Raw genomic sequence first — 22,265 nt, forward strand, 5'->3', positions numbered from 1 at the left:
ATTCTTTATTATCTCCCTTTTTTTCATCTGTTCAGAACCTCGAAACACTAGAACAATGTTGTATGCAATTAAATTTATATTTTCTAAACCTATAATATACTTTTCGTGGCTAATATTGACTGTTCTGATTTCTGAACTCTCAAATATTTTTTCTTCAAAATGCTATTGTTTAGTACTCAAGATATATTAAGTTATATTATATTATTACAAAACATTAATTTATCTAAACAAAGAATTAACTAGTTACAAAATTAACACTTTTTGCGATACAATGATTATAACCATAAATTAGTTCACCTCACAAAACGTTGATTCATTAAAAATGTATTGTTATTTTATACTTAGTCATGCTTAAGTATATTAAAGTATTCGCTATTTTGTTTTAATTAATATTGTTATTATATACTGTCTACGGAAGTACGTTGCTATTTTCTTAATTATGATGTCAAGCCTGCCCGTTTAAGTAATAAACAAAAAATCATATAAAATTAGGTAAATAATATTATTGTCTTGTCAGCAGTTGTGACGTATTACACTGGAACTTGTTCTATTACGCACCAATACCATTGCATATTATCATTGGTTAGGTTGGTATATTTGCATATTATAGTTTGGCAAGCACAATGATATCTTAATGATACAATCAAAAAACGCACCTTTATTATTTAAAACTTTATTTTCCTCCTAGTCTAAATAACAATGAAATTGTTTTAGCTATAGTTGATTATTACTTATAAGCATTCAAGTTCCAAATAATTCTAATTAGTATATATTTCAATTAATAATAGCTGTTTAAAAAGTTCATTCTAGTCTATATGAATGATGATAATTTCAATGAGAATTATAAAAGGATATGTGGGAATATTTACGTGTCTTCAATTATTATTCATTATTATATAATACGTCTCGAGGAAATTTTAAACAACTGAAATGACACCCCCGGGTCGAATTGCATAATTATTGTATTGAACTTAAAAAAATACCTTATTATTTGACAAACACAGTGCATGTTGTCCCGTTGTCTTTAAAATATGAGTACATTATTATAATTATTATAATGATAACATAATAATAATTCTCATACTAGCAGGAGTCGTACTCCATCTCAGTATTCTATTTAACCGCAAAAAAATTAACACGGTCGTACCTTTTCACGCATATTCCGTTTATTAAATCACGGCCAGAGTTGGTTTATTATAATTTCCGTTCAAAGCACACTGTGAATCATAACGGACGTTAATTTCCTACCACGGAAATAATATAATTTTAAACTTTTATTTTTCCCTACACTCGAAAGAATATATGTCATGCACTAGAGTAAAATAACCATATATATAATATATTTGTGATTATATATGATATTATTAAAATGTAATGCAAATCAGGTGTTCAATATATTTTATTGTATTATATTTACGAACAACATCAATTTATTATTATGTTTCAATTATTGAAAAGGTTAACTTTGACATTTTTGCTTTGTTGACTGATGATTTCATTAAAAAAATGAAAAAAAAAACCAAAAATATTTGCAACCAATTTGAAAAGTTTTTTTTACTTTCGTGTCTAGTTTTTATTTTCATTTCACTTTAATTTCCTTAAAAATTATTATTATTCCGTAAGACGAACGACATAACAACATTAAAACACGTCCGAACAAATAATAATATTATGTTTTCTTAAACATTCATACCTATATTGCATTTCCAATCACTGTTTGCATAAAATCGTGTATTCGTTAAATTTGTTTTTTTTTTTTTAGTATTGATGAACTTTAAAAAACAATTACTGATTATTTTTTTTAACTTAAGGTTTATCGCACCCTCTTGGCGCTGTCGTCAATTTTCACTCATACACTTTATTTTCCCAGATAAGGGTGGTTTAGAAATATGCTTGCGAGGTTAAGTTAGGTTAGGTTACATTCAAACTAAATTATGTTATACTAAATCTTTTAACGAGAAATTCTATACCTAGTATTTGAGACTCCCGTAACAGTTTTCAAGATTTTCGATTAGGATTTGAAACAGTGAGTTAACACATACCTACACCGCGGTCTGGACTTCCTCGTCACACCGACCATTTCGAAAATCTTTTTCAACTTTTTCGGTGTGGAAGACAACCCCACAGCCCACAGCCTGTGGAAAATAGACGCGTATATTGTTAACTATTTTAAGCCAGATTCCAATTACTTGCGCCGATATATCCACCGGCGATAATTGCGTGCGAAAACGTCGATGATGGAACGAAATCAAATCATCGCTGATCCGGAAATTAACGTTATCTCGATTGCAAGCTTATATTATATCCACCGCTTTTTCGGTAAATCAGTTTCAAAGATCACGACCATCTTTTCTATACATATTCATATTGTACGTGTGTGTAGTTTAATAATTATTGTCACAATATATAAAGGTAGTATATATATTATATATATATATATATATATAATATATAAGGTGTAGAAGGAAATAAAAATATTTTTATTTTTTGCGTTTCGCCGATGATGCGGTGGTCGTTGAAAATCCAAGAGCTCATATATTACATTATAATACCGTGTACATCATACGTGTAAGGTTCGCGTACCCGACCCCCCACACGCGTGCGTACATACATATTATATTTGAGTCTAAATCCCGAGCCACCGCCTCCTGCGTAATGAAAAAAACATTTCACCGAGACCAAAAAAGAAACTAAGAAGATATATATTTTATATTCTACATACATATACCTATCTATATAAGTAAAAAATATACAAATAAAAGGTCGGAGGTGACGGTTGTGAACACGCCGAGTTTTAGTCCACGGGTCTGGACGGAACGTGGGGGAGAATTCACGGTCGGAAGTGGGGTGGTGGAGGCTCATGAATTACTCAGGGCGTTACTCGTGGTCCAATGATTTTTTCCACCTCATTTCTCGGCGGTATCAGAGCAGCAGCAGCAGCAGCAGTAGCATTCCCGTGGTGGCAATAAAGCGGCCAGTGCTTCCGCCACCGCGAACCTCCACTAGCTGCTGCAGCTGGTGTCTGGTGGCGCGTTTATGTACACATATTTAGTATATATATTATATTAGTATTAAACCGAGAGTGTCACGACTACGATTGTGTATTGACTTTTCCCATAATACGCACGCACCCCCACATTATCGTTACGCGTTGACCTTGACTTATTATATTTTATAATATTATGTATATGTATATTTACGTAGGTACCTATTGAGTGGGATCAAGGTTCTATAATTATTTTCGACTTTGGGTTTTAAGGAACGATAAAAATATTGATAATGTATCCGTCTGAACTCAGTGAAACAAACCGACGAGATTATCTTAGTGGTATTTTGAATCACTAACAGCAGTCTAATCGAAAACTGTGACCCGAAACGCTTTTACTCCCGACTAAGGATTTACACTACGTTAATAATAACACTATATAATTCTATGTGTGTGAGGGGTCCGTGAGTGTGTATCTGTGTTGTCTTATGATCAAACGGCTTTTGTTTTAAGAAACGTGTCGTGGATATTATATCTATGATCAAAGTATGATAGTAAACCGAGTTACGAGAATCCTGATAATTCATTGTATTTATTATGCACCTTTATAAATGTCAGGAACGCCCTTAGGACCTTAGATAATTATATAAGATTGGGAGAGAGGGAGAATTCATAAATGTAAATAATATTAAACTAATTTACTTGAAACATAATTAATATTTCTTTTAACAACACCAACCACAAAAAAAAATTATAAATTTAAAAGTCATTGTGGGACTGTTTCACACACAAAACAAAGATATATTATATTACCTAATTATTCTAATATAATTATTAATAGTATTAATATTACTATCAATATTTTAAGCTCTAAAATTGTTACGTGTGTGGTCGAAAACGTATTTATTTATAATATTGTCTTTATTAATGCATTAAATTACAAAACGGTTTTCATTAAAACCATGATTTTTTTTTAATAAAAAGCGTACACATTTATCTCGTTTTTTTCATTTGCCTATTTCAAATGCATAAAACACAATGGTTGTAAAAATGTTTACATTTTATGTCTTTTTGTTTAGAGCCCTCGAGATAATAATACCTTGCCATTGAGAACATAATACAATAGTAAACGAAATAACAGAAATGCATAAATAATTTGTTATTTTGTTCTTAATTACCCGTTATTGTTACAGTGGTGGCTGTGGACCCGTAGTATAAGATGCATATTTTTCAACTATAAGTACATATAACACAATTTAGTTTTTATAAAATACAAAGCTGTTTTTAAATTTAAAAAAGGAAACTGTTTAATTTAATTTTAAACATAATCATCGTGCACCGTATAATATATAGGACATAGGTACATATTATTATTGTAACAACATGCATGTTATATAGTTCTATAGCGATTTGACTCCGAATTTAGTCATGGTGTAGGTTAGTAAGTTACTAAGTATAATCAAGTAGAAGCAGTGATGGGTTTGCGATAGTAGTAGCCAGTAGGTTGTAGGTAATTTAAAAGTAAATGTGTTCGTTGTAACATTTGAACTGGCAAAAGTCATAATATTTATATGTACGAGCGTATACACACTACATGTCATACAATTGTACTAGTAGGAGAGACGGGTTGTTTATTTTGATGGAAAAAGTAATCATAAGGTATGAATAAGTATAATCATTGTGATTTTTATTTTTATTATTGTTATTTAGAATAAAACATACTTTGCATTCTATGTCTGCATGCATCAGAAATAGTTAACATACTAAGATGAAAAACAATAATTACATTTTATACATAGTAGATGAGAGGAGATTTATATTTTGAAAACTTATCCTGTCGTTTGGTCAAATCAAGTATGTTTACGCAGAATCATAACTTCCACTATTTCTCACACACATCCACACATCTTCTTTCCCTCTATTTTTCTCTTTCACTCCCTAACTTACCTCCTAAATTCTGTTTCTCTTTATATAGAATATATACATTTATTAGGAGATCATTGGTCATATATCCAAGTGTATAATGAATCGTTTGACGCACCATGTTGGTCGTAGGTAAAATCGTTTACAGTAATTAAACAAACAATGTAAGTATACAAACAATATTATTATTATGCATCATAATCACTTACCAGCTCTGACTTGAACGGTTCGGGAGACTATGGTGCCCGCACGACTGTGGGCCACGCACCTGTATGCTACCGAGTGCACGTCTGGTGAGTATTGATGTTCGGCAAACGGTGAAAAAACCAGAGTTCCGTTGTCGTCTACATGCATCAGGTCTCTGACGCCTCTAACCGTTGAACCATCGAGTACTGTCTGCCAGCGGACCAGCGGCCTAGGCGTTCCTTCAGCGGCACACTCCACTCGGGCACCAGTGGCGTTCGAAAAGAAAACTGACACAGGTGGCTCAACCACGAAACGTGGCCCGTGCTCTTCACCACCATATCCAAAAGCTAAAATCAGAAAAAAAAATTATTGTAAAAGTTAGAGTATTATAGAGATACGATCTGTGTAATATTGACTCCCGACCCGGAAGTTTTGTGATGATTAACATTTTACAAAATATTTATGGTACCTATGTTGAGAACGATGGCAATAATATATTATAGTAGTTACCTAATTTTGTCTTGTTTGATTTTAATTCGATCAGAGCATAAAAAAACTAATGATTTCAGAATGATGCTGAATCCTATAATAATTATAATAATTGTTACTTATTTTAATAGTTCAAAAATTTAAATAGTAATATTTTTTTATCGTAATTATTTGAAAAGTTGATAATCATAAGGTTAAGGTTGTAAAGTCCGTTTAAAAAATAAATAAAACATTATCAATGAATAAAATTCAAATTAATATTCAATTATTATATAAATTCTTAAGAAGGTAATATTTTTTTAAAATAAAAATATATCTAAACCAAATTACAAGCAATTTATTTTTAAAATATTTGACTGTTTAATCAATCAAGTATAACACAATTTTTAATGATGGTTTGTATCAGATACAAATATTATGTAATATTAAGATTTATACTTAATATTCTAAGATAATTTTATTACAAAGAAATAAATTATATTTCATAGAATACTTAGTAAATATTATATTATCTACTTGATTTTTAAGTCATCATCATAAAACCTAAACCTTTAAACCTATTAGCATGGACTGTGAAACCTTATTAGGTACATAATATTTAATAATTTGGATACTGCTCGATAAATTAAATTTTTACCCATCGAACTTGTGTACTTAAAATATCTAAGATAGAGTAAGGGGGTGGTAGCGATGAATGTTAACTTAAAATAAAGACATCGTGTTGGTATATACTAAAATAAATGAATGAATAATTACCATTTTAGAGTAAGAATGACTGTAACTTTATTAAATATGTAAGAAAATTTTGGTTTTGAATAGCAAGATGTACATAAAATTGAAATATTATAAACGAACTAATCATATATAATTTTGTAATTCATCAACAAACTGACAGTACAGACGGTTTATTGTAGAATATACAATGTTCATATGAACGGAAATTATTTCAATTTAAAGTTTAAACCTTAGGACAGTCAATCGAATAGTTATATACGATATTGTTTTGTTTATTTGTACGTGTCGGAAAAACACCTATCTATTTCAATGTATATCTATACATTGAAACAGATAATATACGTTGCCGAAATTTTTGCACGTTCGAACGTTATTGCAACGTGCGGATGTTTTTTTTTTCGAAGGTATTATTTTAGTTACGTTGGAAAACCAGTGATCCTTATAACAGACCCTCCTGGTCCACTGAGACCCAATCGATAGACGATAATAAAGGAAAAATAATTAAAATTGCATTTTATTGTAACTGATTTCGTAGTTTTTGTGCGCTAACAAAAAAATGTATATTATATAATTAATTAATTTAATTAATTTACTGACAAGTATTTTTATTTTATTTTTTTTATTTTGACCAAATTTTCTTCTCTTGTGGTTCAAAGAGTAACATTTTTTGTTATAAGTAATAATAAAATTGAATCATATGATATCGTGGGGGATAGGTAACTGAAATTTACATTTTTCAAATGTCTAACGAAAAATAACAGTTAAAGAAATGTATATATTATATAAATAAATTAAGGTTTTAAAAAGGTTGATAACACATTTTGTAGCAACAACTGCTGACGATTGCCAACATATATTAAATACTTAAAATAATAACAAATAAAAGGTAAAATACTTATGATGTCTGTTTTTTTATGCAAAACTTATTTTCAAAAAAATCAAGATTGTTTCCTATAATTTATTTCAACTATAAAAGCTTGAATTGTAACGTTTAACCTGTTAATTTATGATATTATTATAAATTATGACATTCAATATATTTAGTTCTTTTTGTGCTATAAGATATTTTAAATTTTAAATTTTTTTGGCTTATTATTGATATAATATGTTTGATAAAATTATTATTTTTAATAAAAAAAAAATGAAAAATGCAATACATGATTTTTGATAAGATATTCTTGTAACGAATAAAAATTTCAAAATTACGTAGGTAATTATCGTGATTTTTTGATAAACATTGAAGATCGATTTTTTATGAAATTCATCTGAATCATCAAAATTGAGAATTAAATTGTAAGATATTATATATTACATTTATGCAAATGCATAGAAATGCATATATGCAGATTCCCATATGTATTGGCGTATTGCATTATTTTAATATTACCGTGAATAAAACATGCACACATAGCATAAAATACAATTTTATCGATATAATAATACACTAGAATCCATGAAAATATTTCACAATAGAATGCCATCACTCATCATTTTTAATAAAAATGAGATTCACCTATAATGGTATTTATGATACTAGTTGGCTTCTACATAAAATACAATGGAATTATATTAATAATAACGCTGCTATAGATGCGATTAAAATATCCTCCGTAAGTATCAAAGCTGTTAAAATAGAGCTAAAAATATTTCTTATATTCTAAGTATTTCTAAAAAAAAAAATTGAATTTTGTTTGACAAATTATGAAATAGTCTTAACTCATTCATAAGTAATTTAAAATTAAAAATGGTTTAGGTGAATATTACTGTCATTAATCTCACGATATTTTTGTTATACTTGACGTTTAAAATCTCGTTAAATAATTTATAACGATATTAAAAATGTTCCCTTGCTGCGCAAATAACTATTTTCTTGAAACCATTCATATTTTATGCATTCAATGAGATCTCTAGCTTCACTGTACAAATTAAATAAGTGAAATTTTTGTATGATAATTACTGTGTGTGGGTGTGGGTGATATCACCAATGAAATCAATCGATTTGATGTAAAACGACTAATATCACGATTACAGCTGTAATTGGGGTAAGTAACCAGCATAAGCTTATTTTATTCATCATAATAACAATAAATAGTTGGAAAAATGCAAATATCGAGTAATGTATGTATTCGATAATTAATCTTTAGGTTTAAATGCACAATATATGCTACACACGTACAAAATAATAAGATAAACATTCCAAAATGTGTAATGTTTTTTTATTTATAAACTAATACTTCGCATCCGTTATTTTGTCTGAAGATAAATAGTTAGAAGTTTGGACACGTTAAACTATGTATTATTACGATAATGTCGTAACACTCGTAACATAAAAAATATCTGAGCACCTAACTCATAATATAATACTGCAGAAGTCTATAATATTTAGAATTCACCAAAAACAGTATGGGTATAATAATCTATTGTATATACATTTTTACCTACAAAAAAGTGCGTTATGACCATTCAATGCAATATGTTTTTGATTATATTTTTTAGTGTTAAGTATCTTATATAAAACATTTTCCTCTTAACAATCGATTTGCACATTGCAACGCATCTCAAAAATGCGTACCTATACATTAAAACTATGGTGAATTGACAGGTTAAATGTGTTGTAGAATTCGATCAAACATTAACTATTATTTTACAATGACGCTGGGGCCGCGGGAAGGGGCCGTAGTTTTTTTTTGGAGCGCCAGACAAAACGCTAAAACGTTTTCGCCATAAACCCGTGGTGCACAATGACATCGTCGTAATAATAATATAGTGTATAGTGAGCGTAAATTTAATACACCCACGAAGTGTTCCAGTCGACGAATTTTTATTTTTTTTACACGCTCCTTTGTGCTTTATGATAATGATGATGATAATAATATTATTATTACGTATATAATTTGTATCATATTATTATTATTAGGTATATTATAATATAATATTATATTATATTATAGTTAGTTGTTCGTGCGAAAGAAGCTGCTCTTATATAAGTATACCTATACATTTTATGTACATTATTATACTGTGGTATACTTTATCGTTATAATTTTTTAGAGTGTATATATATATATATATATATATGATATACTATATAAGTACTTGGTATATATATTGGACGTGAAATGGTACCTATTGTTTTTACAACCCTCGCCATCGTCGTTTTGTTCGCGGACAATATGCCGTCACCCCATCATAAATTTAAAACTACTTCTTTAAAACTATGAGCTATTGTCGTAGTTTAAACGTTTTAATTCCATAATTAATGAATCTTGTGTCGTGTAAGTTTACGAGTGTTCGGGATCCCCCTACCCCCCAAACCATCCCCGAGCGCAAGCTTTCGTGGTAAGCGAGGTAATAAATTATGTACCATATTATAGAATACATTTTTATGCAATTACGATAATAGATATAATAGATATAATATTACTTTACATAGTATTTTTTAAGTATGTGAATTGGACGGCCTCGGACAATCGTGTTGAAGAAAACGTCCGATACGTGGAGTACATAGATTAAGACATATTATGCGTTTGAAAACCATGTAATACACATATTATATTTGGACACCAATTTATTTAGCAACATTAAGTTCATTCATTGTTTCATTTTCACACCTTAAGATTCTTAGTTAACTTTAAAAATTTGATATCAGCCCAATTGTAATAAATTAAATATTATAGTTTTAAAGATTAAATGGAAATTGAATACAATATGTTTTATTATTATTATTATTATAATTAGTTTTCATCTTTTAGGCTTTAGCATAAGTATACTCGTGAATTATAATTTTAAGTGATGTGAGTCTCATAAATTTACCATGTCAAATTTTATCGGTAAGGTAAATTTACAAAAAAAAAAAATAATGATTTACGTTTTTTTTACCGTTCAAACAGTTGAGATGAAAATGGCTGATAAGTGATACAAATTATTGTGATACGACATTTTGTTTTGAAACAGGTCAAAATTATTTTAATTTTATATTCTACCATAGTTAATAATTATTAATTGTTATTTTTAATAAAGGGATTAAATACCTACTAATGCTTAGTTTTTTTCTTGCATTGTTTATACATAATATTGTGAAACATTTCAATTGGTACAATAAAAATTTTAATTTTAATAAAAATTAATCAGTAAATTACCAAATAAAAAGGTATTTTTTATACTTTTTTAGTTGATAAACAATATTAGTTAAAACATCTTATTGATTTTAATCAATTTTTTTGAATTTATATTGTCATGTATTGACTTAAGTCACATTTGAGCCGATCTACTCTCTCTCTATTTACTTATTTATATATAAAATAATAAAAGTTTACTTTGATTACTTTTCAGCAGCATCTTACTTGTATTATATTATTATGCCACAAATGACTACACTGCGTATATACTGTCTCCATCCGATTTCGCTATAGCCTACAGGTCCCTTCTTCCTGTTATACAACATACACTCACATAATAGTACTTATATAATATATATATATATATATATTTGTATATTATACTTCACCAGATTCTAAAATCCTAGTCTCTTTACATTTTATCGCATCACTCTTCATTACATCTAACGCAATCCTATTGATTTCTTTTTAAAGTTCGACCACAAACACTGTCTATATTTTCTGTGTACGCGCGCGCTTTAAACCATCGGGTTTTCCGTTGTGTTCAACGCGATTTGAACTGGCTCTAAAATATTGCAATCTTGCAATACAGCCTTTTACACACAAATACTTTATAATAATCCCTGAGATTTTCCAAAACCCATATAACCCTATTGATTTTTTTTTTAACATCCGGGAACACCGAAATCAAATTAAAAACTCTTAGTTAATATGAAAGCCAAAACAGCATGTTATATTATGTAATTTATTATGTATTTTTACGGTTGAATCAATCATTTAATCTCGTGTTTTGAATAATGGATGGGTGGATAAATATATCTTAAAGACAATTTTTTATTGAGAATTATCATATAACATATAGGTACGCTGCTGTGGCTTTATAGTGTTGGGAATTTAAATGTTAAAAGCAGTACCGATCAACAATTATATGAATTAACTTTTTGAAATAAAAATCATAATTAGCGTTTATAATCATACTATTTTCCATCAGAAATATTATATTCTAAATAATATTCTAATAAATAACCTGTAATTAAAAAAAACAACATAAATATGGCTTATAATTTAAGTTTTTCCTAAATAACTAATATAATCCGTATAATAACATGTATGATCATCCAAACTTGTGTTAAAAATTGTCTTTTAGAGAATAAAAATTTGAATGTATCCAACGCCTGCAGAAGCTCAAAAACTGGATAGATAGGTATAAAAAAAGTAGCAAAATATATTTCAGTCTTAGTCGTTTAAGGAACATTTTTGTTAGTGATTATAATGTCAGTAATTATTACTTTATATTTCCTTAATGAACGATTAAAGGATTATTCAGAAGACGAAAATAAAAAATAAACAAATCATCGGTCACGTTTGACAAATAATGTAACGACAATATGAGGTGTATGGTGAGGCGACTCGCTTGAGAGATTTGATAAATTTGTTTTATGTTTCAAGTTATTTGATTTCAAAATAGTATTACATTGTTATTGTTGCGGAAATAATATGACGGGTTGGATTTATTTCGTTTTATCTGGTATGTATGTGGCAGAATTATTTTTATATTACTTATAGTAGGTGGGTATATTGTTATTATAATATTTTATTGTCTAAAAAATTGTATTTTCATACACAATAAGTATAACATTAAAATAGAAACATTAAAAATGTAATTATAATATATCTTAAATGTTAGTTAATTCGTTAAATCATTGAAACACGACTAGTGTGTCATTTTCAACAGTTACAACATATTATATGTACCTATGTCACAGAAAAATAAATTGTACCACTGTGAAATATATACTTATGAATATTTTTTATCAATAATGATCAGACTTTTCATTCTAGATTCTAACCTGACTACCTGAGAAATGAATGTATTGATTTTATAAGATTGCGTATTTTTTTTTCAATTTCTAATTATTATTACAATTATTATAAACATAATAATATACAGTGAAACCTCCTTTAACGGACACCTTCAAATAGCGGACGAGGTTTAAGCGACTGAGAGTGTCCGGTATTTAGAGGTTTCACTGTAATTATAATCATAAATATTTAAATTTAAAATGTTTTTAAAATACAATTATTGTTTAACGATAAACATCATACATGATATTATGATGTGCAAATTAGTTAATAACCTAATTAACCAAGTAATTTAAAATATACATTTATACTTGTTATTAGAAATGATAATGTAGTATTGTAGTTTTTTTGATATCGATACATTTATATATTATTATAATCGTATAATGTTCGTTCAATAGTTTTTCATTCAAGTTATAAAAAATACGTTTAAATATAAATTTAAAATAATGCATTTGATGAGGATATCAGGAACATGACATTCAATAATCTATTGGGATTTTTCTGGGATTACAATGGTCGATTCGTCGAAGTAGCATGTAAATGCATTAACGTAGTTCTTTATAATTAGTGAAATTCCAGTACCAATTATTATAGTGAATTATTATCAGGATTTATATCGATGGATTATTGTCAATGATGAATAAAAGATGAATTACAGTAAAGTATTTTGGCATCCCTGCAGCCGATACCTTTATAAAATAAAATAATTACTTCAAATGGGAATACCTACAACAAAATGTAATACTGTTGTCTTAAAAATTACATTAACAATCAATTATACCAATAGACCGGAAAACATATTATCTGGAACGTTGTGCAAGAAAAATAAATAGGTACTAGTCCATAGCTATACAACTATACCATTATATTATTATATAATATTTACACTTTTTACACACTGTTCAACACAACAGTGGTAACATTAATCGTGAATCTAATCTAATATTATATTATTTTATCGTTACACCAAGTGGTATTCGTTCGATAACCGACATTTGCAGGAGAAAAAATTGAAAAACCTTTGGTGTCCAAAAAATGAGAGTATGTGTCGGCACACTGTCAATAAACGCAAGATGTGTGCAATAAGTCGTTCGAGCGGATGAATCTTTCTAGCGGCAAATTGTGGAATGCATACCGGCAAGCAAATTTTCTAAGGGTGTGGCAATCGTGGGAGTGTATAGGTGAACGTGACTTTAGTTAGATTAAACGTTAAATCGTTAAACGTTATAACCAAACAGATTTTCACCTGTGTGCGGACATTAAAAAATTAAAAAAAATTAAAAACGCAAGCTTGGTGAGAAACACTCCAACGGTAAATCGTTTGGTAAGATTAGACCTTGAATACGTAAATGATTTGATAGTTTTTTTTTGACGGGATACGTTTGGCAACGATATTTACAAATACCATGAATATTTTTACATTTATTATTATCCACTATGATATTTATTTTTTTATCAGTGATATAAGCGAGATTTTTAAATAGTTTTGCAATATTAACGTAATATTAATATTAGTAAATCGATTGTAAAATAGTGTTTAGACTGTGATTAAAATTTAATATTTTAAATAGAATATAGAAATATAGAAAACTATATGTTGATTCAATATTTAAAACTACCTAGTTTTACTTAGGAATGTACAATAATATAGTGCCTATACCAGCGTATTAATCATGGCGTTTCAATAATTATCAATCAACGTATAGCATTCTCTGCACGACCAGCAGGTATATAATTCATGTATAATCCATTTAAATGTAGACATTTCAGTGTCAACATTTTCAGAATTTATACAATAGAGATACATTATTAATTTATCAAATATTCCACTTAACATGATATCGTGGTGAAAACTGAAATGTCTCGATTCCTACAGTAATAATGTCACTACATAAACACTTCAAAATAATTATAATATAATAATATTTTGTTACATTTTTATTTCGAAAACAAAATAATATGTTTTCACAAGCCGTTTATCGGTGTGTCATGATGAAAGTATGCCAATGACACGGAAAAGCACGAAGGAATTATTATCGTAAAAAGTCCCGTCCCATCAACCATCACAGGTTATGAATGCGCGTGCATATTATATATTACATGTCACATGAGGCGAATAGCAGAAGTTGGTTTTCAGACGAGAGAAAAGTTATGGTTACGAGTAATACATTAACTTTGAAAACTGGCAATTTCCTACTAATAAAAAGTAAAAACTTCCTGGTCATTATTATTATTCGTTCATTAATAATAATAATAATAATATTATAATGCATCCGCCGTAGGATTGCCGTCGGAAAGTTTGTGGATTCTATTATTGTGCACATTATAATACTCAAAGCTAGCTTTATTACGATATTGGTTGGCGCTGCTTAATTTATTTTTAGCACACCGCCTTGTATACATTTTAGACGTTCTTCAATCGTTCATCAAAGTAATAGCCGTCCCGACCACTCCTCTGGAACTAATAATTTACCTTACCTCGTACGTTTTTCTCACTGCTCGTTTGGCGCTTTTCTTTACGACTCATTGCGTACTGCAGCCGACTTTAAATTCTTATTCCCGTATTTTCAAATTTACACCGTCAGTTGGTTCTGCTGGTGGTGTTTTCGCGCCTTATTATAACTAAAACAGGGAAACTGACTTGGATTTAAGGACATTGGATCAGCCCGAGATACGATGAGTTTTTTTTTGAATAGGTTTTCATTAATGAAGTTTATGCATAGGTAAACATACTTAACCAAATGAAATAAATAATATTAACGTATACGTCAAGTGGCTCATTCTACCGTTGTACCAAGCCACAGTATGAAAACTAAATTTTATTTTATTATGTACTGTATTATTTACTATTAAAGTTTTAATAAATTTACTTGACAAAGAACGTACAAAATTATTAGATGAATAAGTCGATTTAAAATCCAAAAGCAAAGTTTCTCGTTAAGCTTAAGAGCTAAAAGTTTTTTTTTTTTGATGGGAGGGAGTTGAATTCACTTATCGGTTTCCACGTTTTCTGTTGAAGAGGTTTTTGTTAATTAAAAGTCAATCTCAGCCTTTCAATGCGCACTGAAGTTTTAAATCTCGTGTTGTGCAATAACAATCTTGATCCTTTTACTAACACTTGTCCATAGATAAATCCAAGTGCCATTTAACAATGTATTATTTCTCTATGATATTTTCAACCCTTTAACTTTTTGTTTTAAAATATTAACTTCTATGTTTACGAGTTTACGATAGTTGTTATAATTGAGTATATACAGTGTACTCAATGCAATTATACATTTTCCGAGAACTCGAGAGCCATTAATTATGGTTTGTTTTCTTCCATTATTATTAAATTCACCAGATTGTTACTAATATAATTATATAAAGTACATTTTAATTGCTTAATGAATATTATCATCTATTGTAAGGATAAGCTTGTTTAAAAAAAATCGCGCTGCTTATTGTACTTAAAAAAATAAATATATATATATTATCTATGATTAGATAAACTTTATGAATAACATACTACAAATATACGAACGGTAAGCCGATCGAAAAGTAATGGGATTTATCATAATATCTCCATTTCAATTGGTTACGATTTTAATATTGAATGTTTATCAATCCTAAAAAATCCGACAAGTTATTGTAAAACTATTGTTCAACAGATGAAATTAGTTTCTCGTTACAATTATATTACGGAATATTATGTAAAAATGTAAATTAGTAGTGCTTAAGTATATACAGATGAAGTATTTTTCTTATGAATAAAATATTTCTGTTTTTAAGTTTTATCCACCTCCATTTCATTTCAGTAAGTAATGAACTGTCTGATTAATCAATTATTCTGAAAACGAAACTTTTTTTAAGATGTAGTTTATAAAAAATGATATAATTATGCATTCACTTACAAAAAAGTAAATTGAAATTGTATAAGTCAAAGAATTTACTGTCTTTTTGCGTTAAAAAAAATAATAATAAACAAAAAAAAAAAAGGTTCTTCAATAATTCTCGTAATTAAGTGAATATACTTTATTTTTCAGTTTTGATCGAATAATGCGCTTACGATTAATGAGTTATAATTAACGAGACAAACTGACGTACAGTACACGTATTGAGAAATACATTGCGATATTTTCCTACTGATGGCATCGATAATTTATTATGATCAAAATAATAATAATGCATGTAATGTCAATTTCAAACGTTTATGTTAATTCGTCGTGGTGTGATATCAAATCGTGACATTTAAGACATCACATTTGTGACATGACTGTGTATTATCGAAATGTCGTAGTAATGCCCGTCGTACTATAAGTATTATAAGTATTATGATGTATTTTTTTGTAGGTACCTTTTAAAAACCAATAGATTTTTTCGTTAACGTAAAGCTACGATTACACCATCCTTATCTGACCACATCATCGTCATGTCTCATTACTGTATTCAATATAATCGTACAAAGTCGTGTTTGGTGTTAACGATATGAGCCGCAGAGTTCAGGACACGTGCGTGCAACACAAATCGAAAAAAAAAACGCTCCTGAGAAAATTATGCGTCTAGCCAACGATGACGCTTTTGCGGTCACAGCAGATATTATTATTATTATAATGTACACACAGTCTCCTCGGAGTAATCGATTTATCGTCTGCATTGCCAATTATATATATTATATATATAATACCATGTATAGTGCCTCGAACTCTCGCCAAAAACGGGCTGGTGCGACTCGTCGATAAACTTGTCGTCCGGACGGGATATGGCATTGTAAAATACATGATATCATAATATACTTGTATATTACTATGAAGTATATATATATGTTATAATATTATGTACTTATGTCTTATCGTGTCCTTGAGTATAACAGCAGTCGCATCTAACAAACCGATTCGTCGAGCTGGGGCGTGGAATCATGTATACTTCATATGGCATGGTGCGTTATGTATATACAATATAATACGACATAATATTAAATGTGACATTGGAGGGTGCGTATTATTGTTATTATTATTATTATTTTATTATTCGTCCGAGCTTGGCATCGCCCACCGCACGGTGGCGGTGCTTTTCCTTTTCTCCGAAGGGTTAAATCTTTTTTATTTCGCTTCATACTAACCATCCGTCCGGCTGTAGGTACTTACGTAAGCCCGCCAGGCTTTCAACTATTTCTATTTTTCCTTTTTTACTTCTCCTTCTTCTCCAACCATAAAAATTATATTACGAGGAGCTGCTCGACGTTTTTATGACTGTGATGTCTTATTCGCTACGACTCTCACCGCCTGCTAGGGTACAAACAGCGTATTTTACGGACGCGTCCTCGATGGGTAGGTTGGAATGAAAGCGGGGTTGAAAACCTTGTAGACCCATTTAAACGCTTCGATCTTCCACTGGGTATCTTTTAAATAACGAGAGAGTTGGTGAACGATAAAACAAGAAATGTGCACACAGCTTCCGAGCACTTTCGTTACGTTCGATCGAGACTTACTGTCGTCCATTACTATCAGGACGTTGAAATGTGTAATCATTTTTTATGACTCAAAAAATGCCGTCATCACCATAGCGTGATTTCTTACAATCACGCAATATCCCTTGACGAATGGGTATTTTCTAAGTATCTAATAGAGTCTATTATCATAGTGGTTTTTGTACGTAACACAATTGTTTCATGTTTTTTCCCCCTATCAATCGGAAGCAAAATCTTTGTTTTATACTTTCAGGCTTATGCATTGGAGGAAGTCCATTCTTAACAAAAATGTAATTAAAAAGTTGTTTATTTTTTTTTGTTGGGTGGATAGAGGGTGGAAAAAGGGTGCAACCCTTATGATTTTTGTCTATGGGCTCCTGAAATCCTGATATATAATTCCATTACAGTTACAATACACATAATAGTTATACGTTTACGCATCGATAACAACGCAATATAGTTTTTGTATACGTAATCCCGGTCCTAAAAAGATAAAAATGAAAAAAAAAAAGATGAATAGTTATAACCACTGAAATTTTATCTATAAATCGAAGGTGTCCGCTATTTATAATTTTCAACTGGTAAAAAGATTTCAGCTTGTTCTCGAAAAAATGTAAACTATCTATTTAGAGGTTTCCTTCAATGGGAATATCTGTGTACCTATTGTAGCTGTAAGGAACTGAGAGAATCAGTTGCTGTAATACAAGTGCTAGGTACGTTATAATAATACAAATATTATGATTTTAATACTATAAGCACGTAACGTGTATTTTTGATGCATGTCTCTGTTGCACGCCAAAATGTTTTCAGTCGTTGCTTACGGCCGGCGACGCTCTCAGTGTTGTTGTCTTTAAGTTTTTTGTTACATCAGATCACGTACCATTTTAAAGTCTTATGTTCATAACTTATATCACACGTGTACATATATCTACATTTGTATATCTTTCAGTTTAATATACGCACACCACCCATATCGTTTGAATCTCGTTTTAGTGAAACTCGATTAAGTCACTCGTATAGATTCTCATTCGATCAAACAGAGTTGGTGCTACCGATCGCTATCGTCATTGGTCATACCACCTAATCGTGAGCAGGTATTCTTGGCAGGGGAGGCAATACCTTAGCTAAGAAGATCCAGACTCCAATCCCTCCATCCGATCATTTCCCCAATTGGTAGGTATAATGTTATATTTTGTTGAAGCGGAAAATCTCGCAGGGGAGGCAGCCGCCTGCTTATATAACCACCATACTTAATCATATTATCATTAGGATTATAAAGCGAGATTTTGAAGATAATGGAGCTATGGAAATTTGAAAATTTTAGTGACTAATATTAATCTATCGAAATTAATAATTTGTGAATATGATTCACGTATAATAAATATTATAGATACAAAATTACGTATATTGCATATGTTTATACAACGATTTTTAAGTACCATTATTATAACTATGAACATTTTAATAACTAAGAAACAACTCATTTGGATTTCGAATTAGGATAGTCAAAATTTTCAAAATAATTTCTCACCATTTTATTTGAGTAAAAAAGGGAGAGAAGTTTTAATTTGAAAAACAAAAGTTTTTATCACTACGGGATACTATTTAAATAGTACAACAAATGTCAAACATTTTCTGAAGTCAAAATTTGAACAAATTCTTTCTTAAAGGAACACATGAGAGATGAGCAAGCTTGGAAAATCACCCTGTATTATTTATGGTAGTATATAATATATTGGTATGTTACAGCATAATAAAATAACATTTGAAACAGGCTCAGCAATAATATTAAATTAAATAAAATGGAAATCCATCTGTGACGGGAATATTTTATGATTTCGACTTTTGGTTCTGAAGAATTGGTATTTGTTTGTTATTGAATAAAACTGAAATCTGTCCAAAATGAAACTTTCTTTGTCACTTGCCGTTTATTTTTTGACAGATTTTTCTACGCAGGATGTAGTTAAGTCCTGTGTGGATTCACTAATTTAATTTACAACTCATAAGGAATAAGCTGTAGGACTTACGTTATCACGATACATCCAGTAGGTATGGCGCGCTAACATTTTTGTTAAATTAAGTTTGTTGTGCATCAATCACAGTATCCGACCATGATATAATTTCCTGTTATATTAGTCAGCATCAAAGTAGTTATATTTGTTTACATGTTTCACTGTATTTATATATTATAGTTTTATTTTCATATTTATTTTGTGCGTATAACTTTTGTCTCCAAATTGTAAATACATAATAAAAATCGCTGGCAGTAATTGGTGAAATAAATTTAAGTTGAAAGTATCTTCATTGGATAATATTTTATCTTTATGTACAATAAGCGGCTGCATCAACAATAATTAAAATTAGTTAGTACACTTTTTTATTATTCATACACAAATATATTTTAAAAAAAACAAATGTACAAAAAACAGATGAAAACTTTAACGGATATTAATCCATTTTTTTTTCAAGCCATAAATCAATTTATCACAAATAGAAATATAAGGTTTCATATCAGACAGTAATATATTTTATTTGATCTAATCCATAAAAAGCTCGGTACATGGTCAATTTTTGTCGATTAGTTCGCTAATAATTCTCACGCCATATCGTCGTATCGTTGTAAACGATTTATTAATTACTAAGTACATTGTAAGTATTCGATGTTGTGTAATTTATCAAAAACAATAAAAATGGTGTCTTATTGTGTCCGATTCTAATAGCCTTGATGATTTATAACAATCCAAGAGTTACTAAAGCGATGTAGGTACTCAACAATTTAATGATAGTAAAAATAATGATACAATACTGTGGCTTTGATCCAGATGTGCTAATCTCATTTTTTTGCAAAAATGAGTTTAAAAGTCTAATATTTGTAATTTAATGAGCTTTTTGTGCTAAAAGGGCGTACCTCAAGTACAAATAATCAGTGAGATATAAGGGCTGATGTTTCAAACCTAATTTTAATATTTAGTTATATTTCTGAAACGGCCAATCTGACATCAGGCTGTGAAGCTGATGTTTAAGTTGGCCCTTTTACAATTAAACATTGCTTATTATTGTATTAACATTTTCTACACTTTTTTATAAGATTTTATTATATGTTATGTGTTTCTACGCTAACAGTTACGTATTGTAGTTTGATGTATTTGAATGTCATAGTTCTTAACTTCATAAAAATAAATTTCTTACTTATGTTATCGAAAAATCTCAATTACCTATATATTTTATTTGACTCGCAAAATCAAAGATGGGCATTAACTAGTTAAAAAGTTATATTTTTTAAATTATAAAGTGTCAGTAATAGTTATCCAATTCTAATTAAAAACATTTCTATATTATTTTTTTTCGGTAAAATAATTTTTACATAGATACATTTTAGTATAGAATCATGTAAAATATAATACTTATATACACTGTTCATCATAATGGTAAAAGATAATTACAATTGTTAATTAAAGAAATCACAAAGAACACAGTCACTCTTTTTGTGATCCACTAATTTCCAAGAGAAGAATTTATTTTTTTTAACTGAGTTAAGTTAATATTTTTTTCCATATTTAATTTTAACTTATTTAGTTAAATTTATGAGCTGTTTGCTGTCAATTTCTAGCTTATAAATCTTCACTTAATTTAACCTAAATTGAGTTAATTATTTTCATTAACTTTTTACTTTCATGCTAAATTAGGTACAGTATATGCTGTAAACAACACGTAAATGGTCTCGCAGAACGTAAACTTGCTATATTGTACGTTTGTAAGATGGAGGTTATTTAGTCTATTCTTAAACTTCTCACAAAAACTAAACTTTATAAATTGATGAAATATTTCCTGTAAATTTTTTTAGATCATGAAAATTAAAATCAATAATTTCCAAAAGTTGGAGTATGATATTGTCCCTTTTAGACCTAATAAGCAACATTTTATGTTATTAACAATAATGATGTTTGAAATATTTAAAACACACACACGATTATATTATTATAATATAATAGGTAACTTGTCGTGTTTTAATTTTTTGACGCAAAAACCATGAGCTATTAAAATGGGTGTCGATGAAATATTATAAACGATGTAGTATAAAATAATACTATAGCATTATGCCAGGATTGCCGGCAAAACTTACTAGGTAATCGATAACCGATATCGGTTGTAGGCACAGCTGTATTATAAGAAACAAAAACAATCGTTGCTCGTTAGCCGAGAACTTAGTGAATTGAGATTAATTTAACTACCAGAGTAAATGTGCTCTGGAATTACAAAACATTATTAATTGGCCCATACTACCCACAATATATACGAAATTAAAAATCAACTGCGCTTAATTGCATAATTATTAATTTTACTTTAGTTTAACAATACGTTTTCGAATCATCATGATAAGGTAAGTTTATTATTAGATAGGTACTTATATCTAAAATATATATATATTTTTATATTTTTTTTTGGAGAGTAGTCACCACGTGTATTTTTCTTTAATGTATTGTAAATATAATATATTTTAAATTTAAGTGAT

At 29.1% G+C, this 22,265-nt stretch overlaps 1 protein-coding gene across 4 annotated transcripts in view; it reads right to left on the reverse strand.

Moving 5' to 3' along the window:
• Nucleotides 1–22,265, reverse strand: part of LOC107168741 (cell adhesion molecule Dscam2-like) — a 308,280-nt gene that overhangs the window by 181,021 nt on the left and 104,994 nt on the right. For all 4 annotated transcript variants that reach the window (XM_089215614.1, XM_089215615.1, XM_089215616.1 and 1 more), the window contains exon 3: nt 5,119–5,442. In XM_089215614.1, the coding sequence (XP_089071740.1) occupies nt 5,119–5,442 (324 nt within the window). The remainder of the gene's footprint in view (nt 1–5,118; nt 5,443–22,265) is intronic.

The sequence above is a fragment of the Diuraphis noxia genome, unplaced genomic scaffold, assembly GCF_037042655.1.
Source record: "Diuraphis noxia isolate RWA-SAM2 unplaced genomic scaffold, SU_Dnox_SAM2 contig0001, whole genome shotgun sequence".
Lineage (NCBI taxonomy): Eukaryota > Metazoa > Arthropoda > Insecta > Hemiptera > Aphididae > Diuraphis > Diuraphis noxia.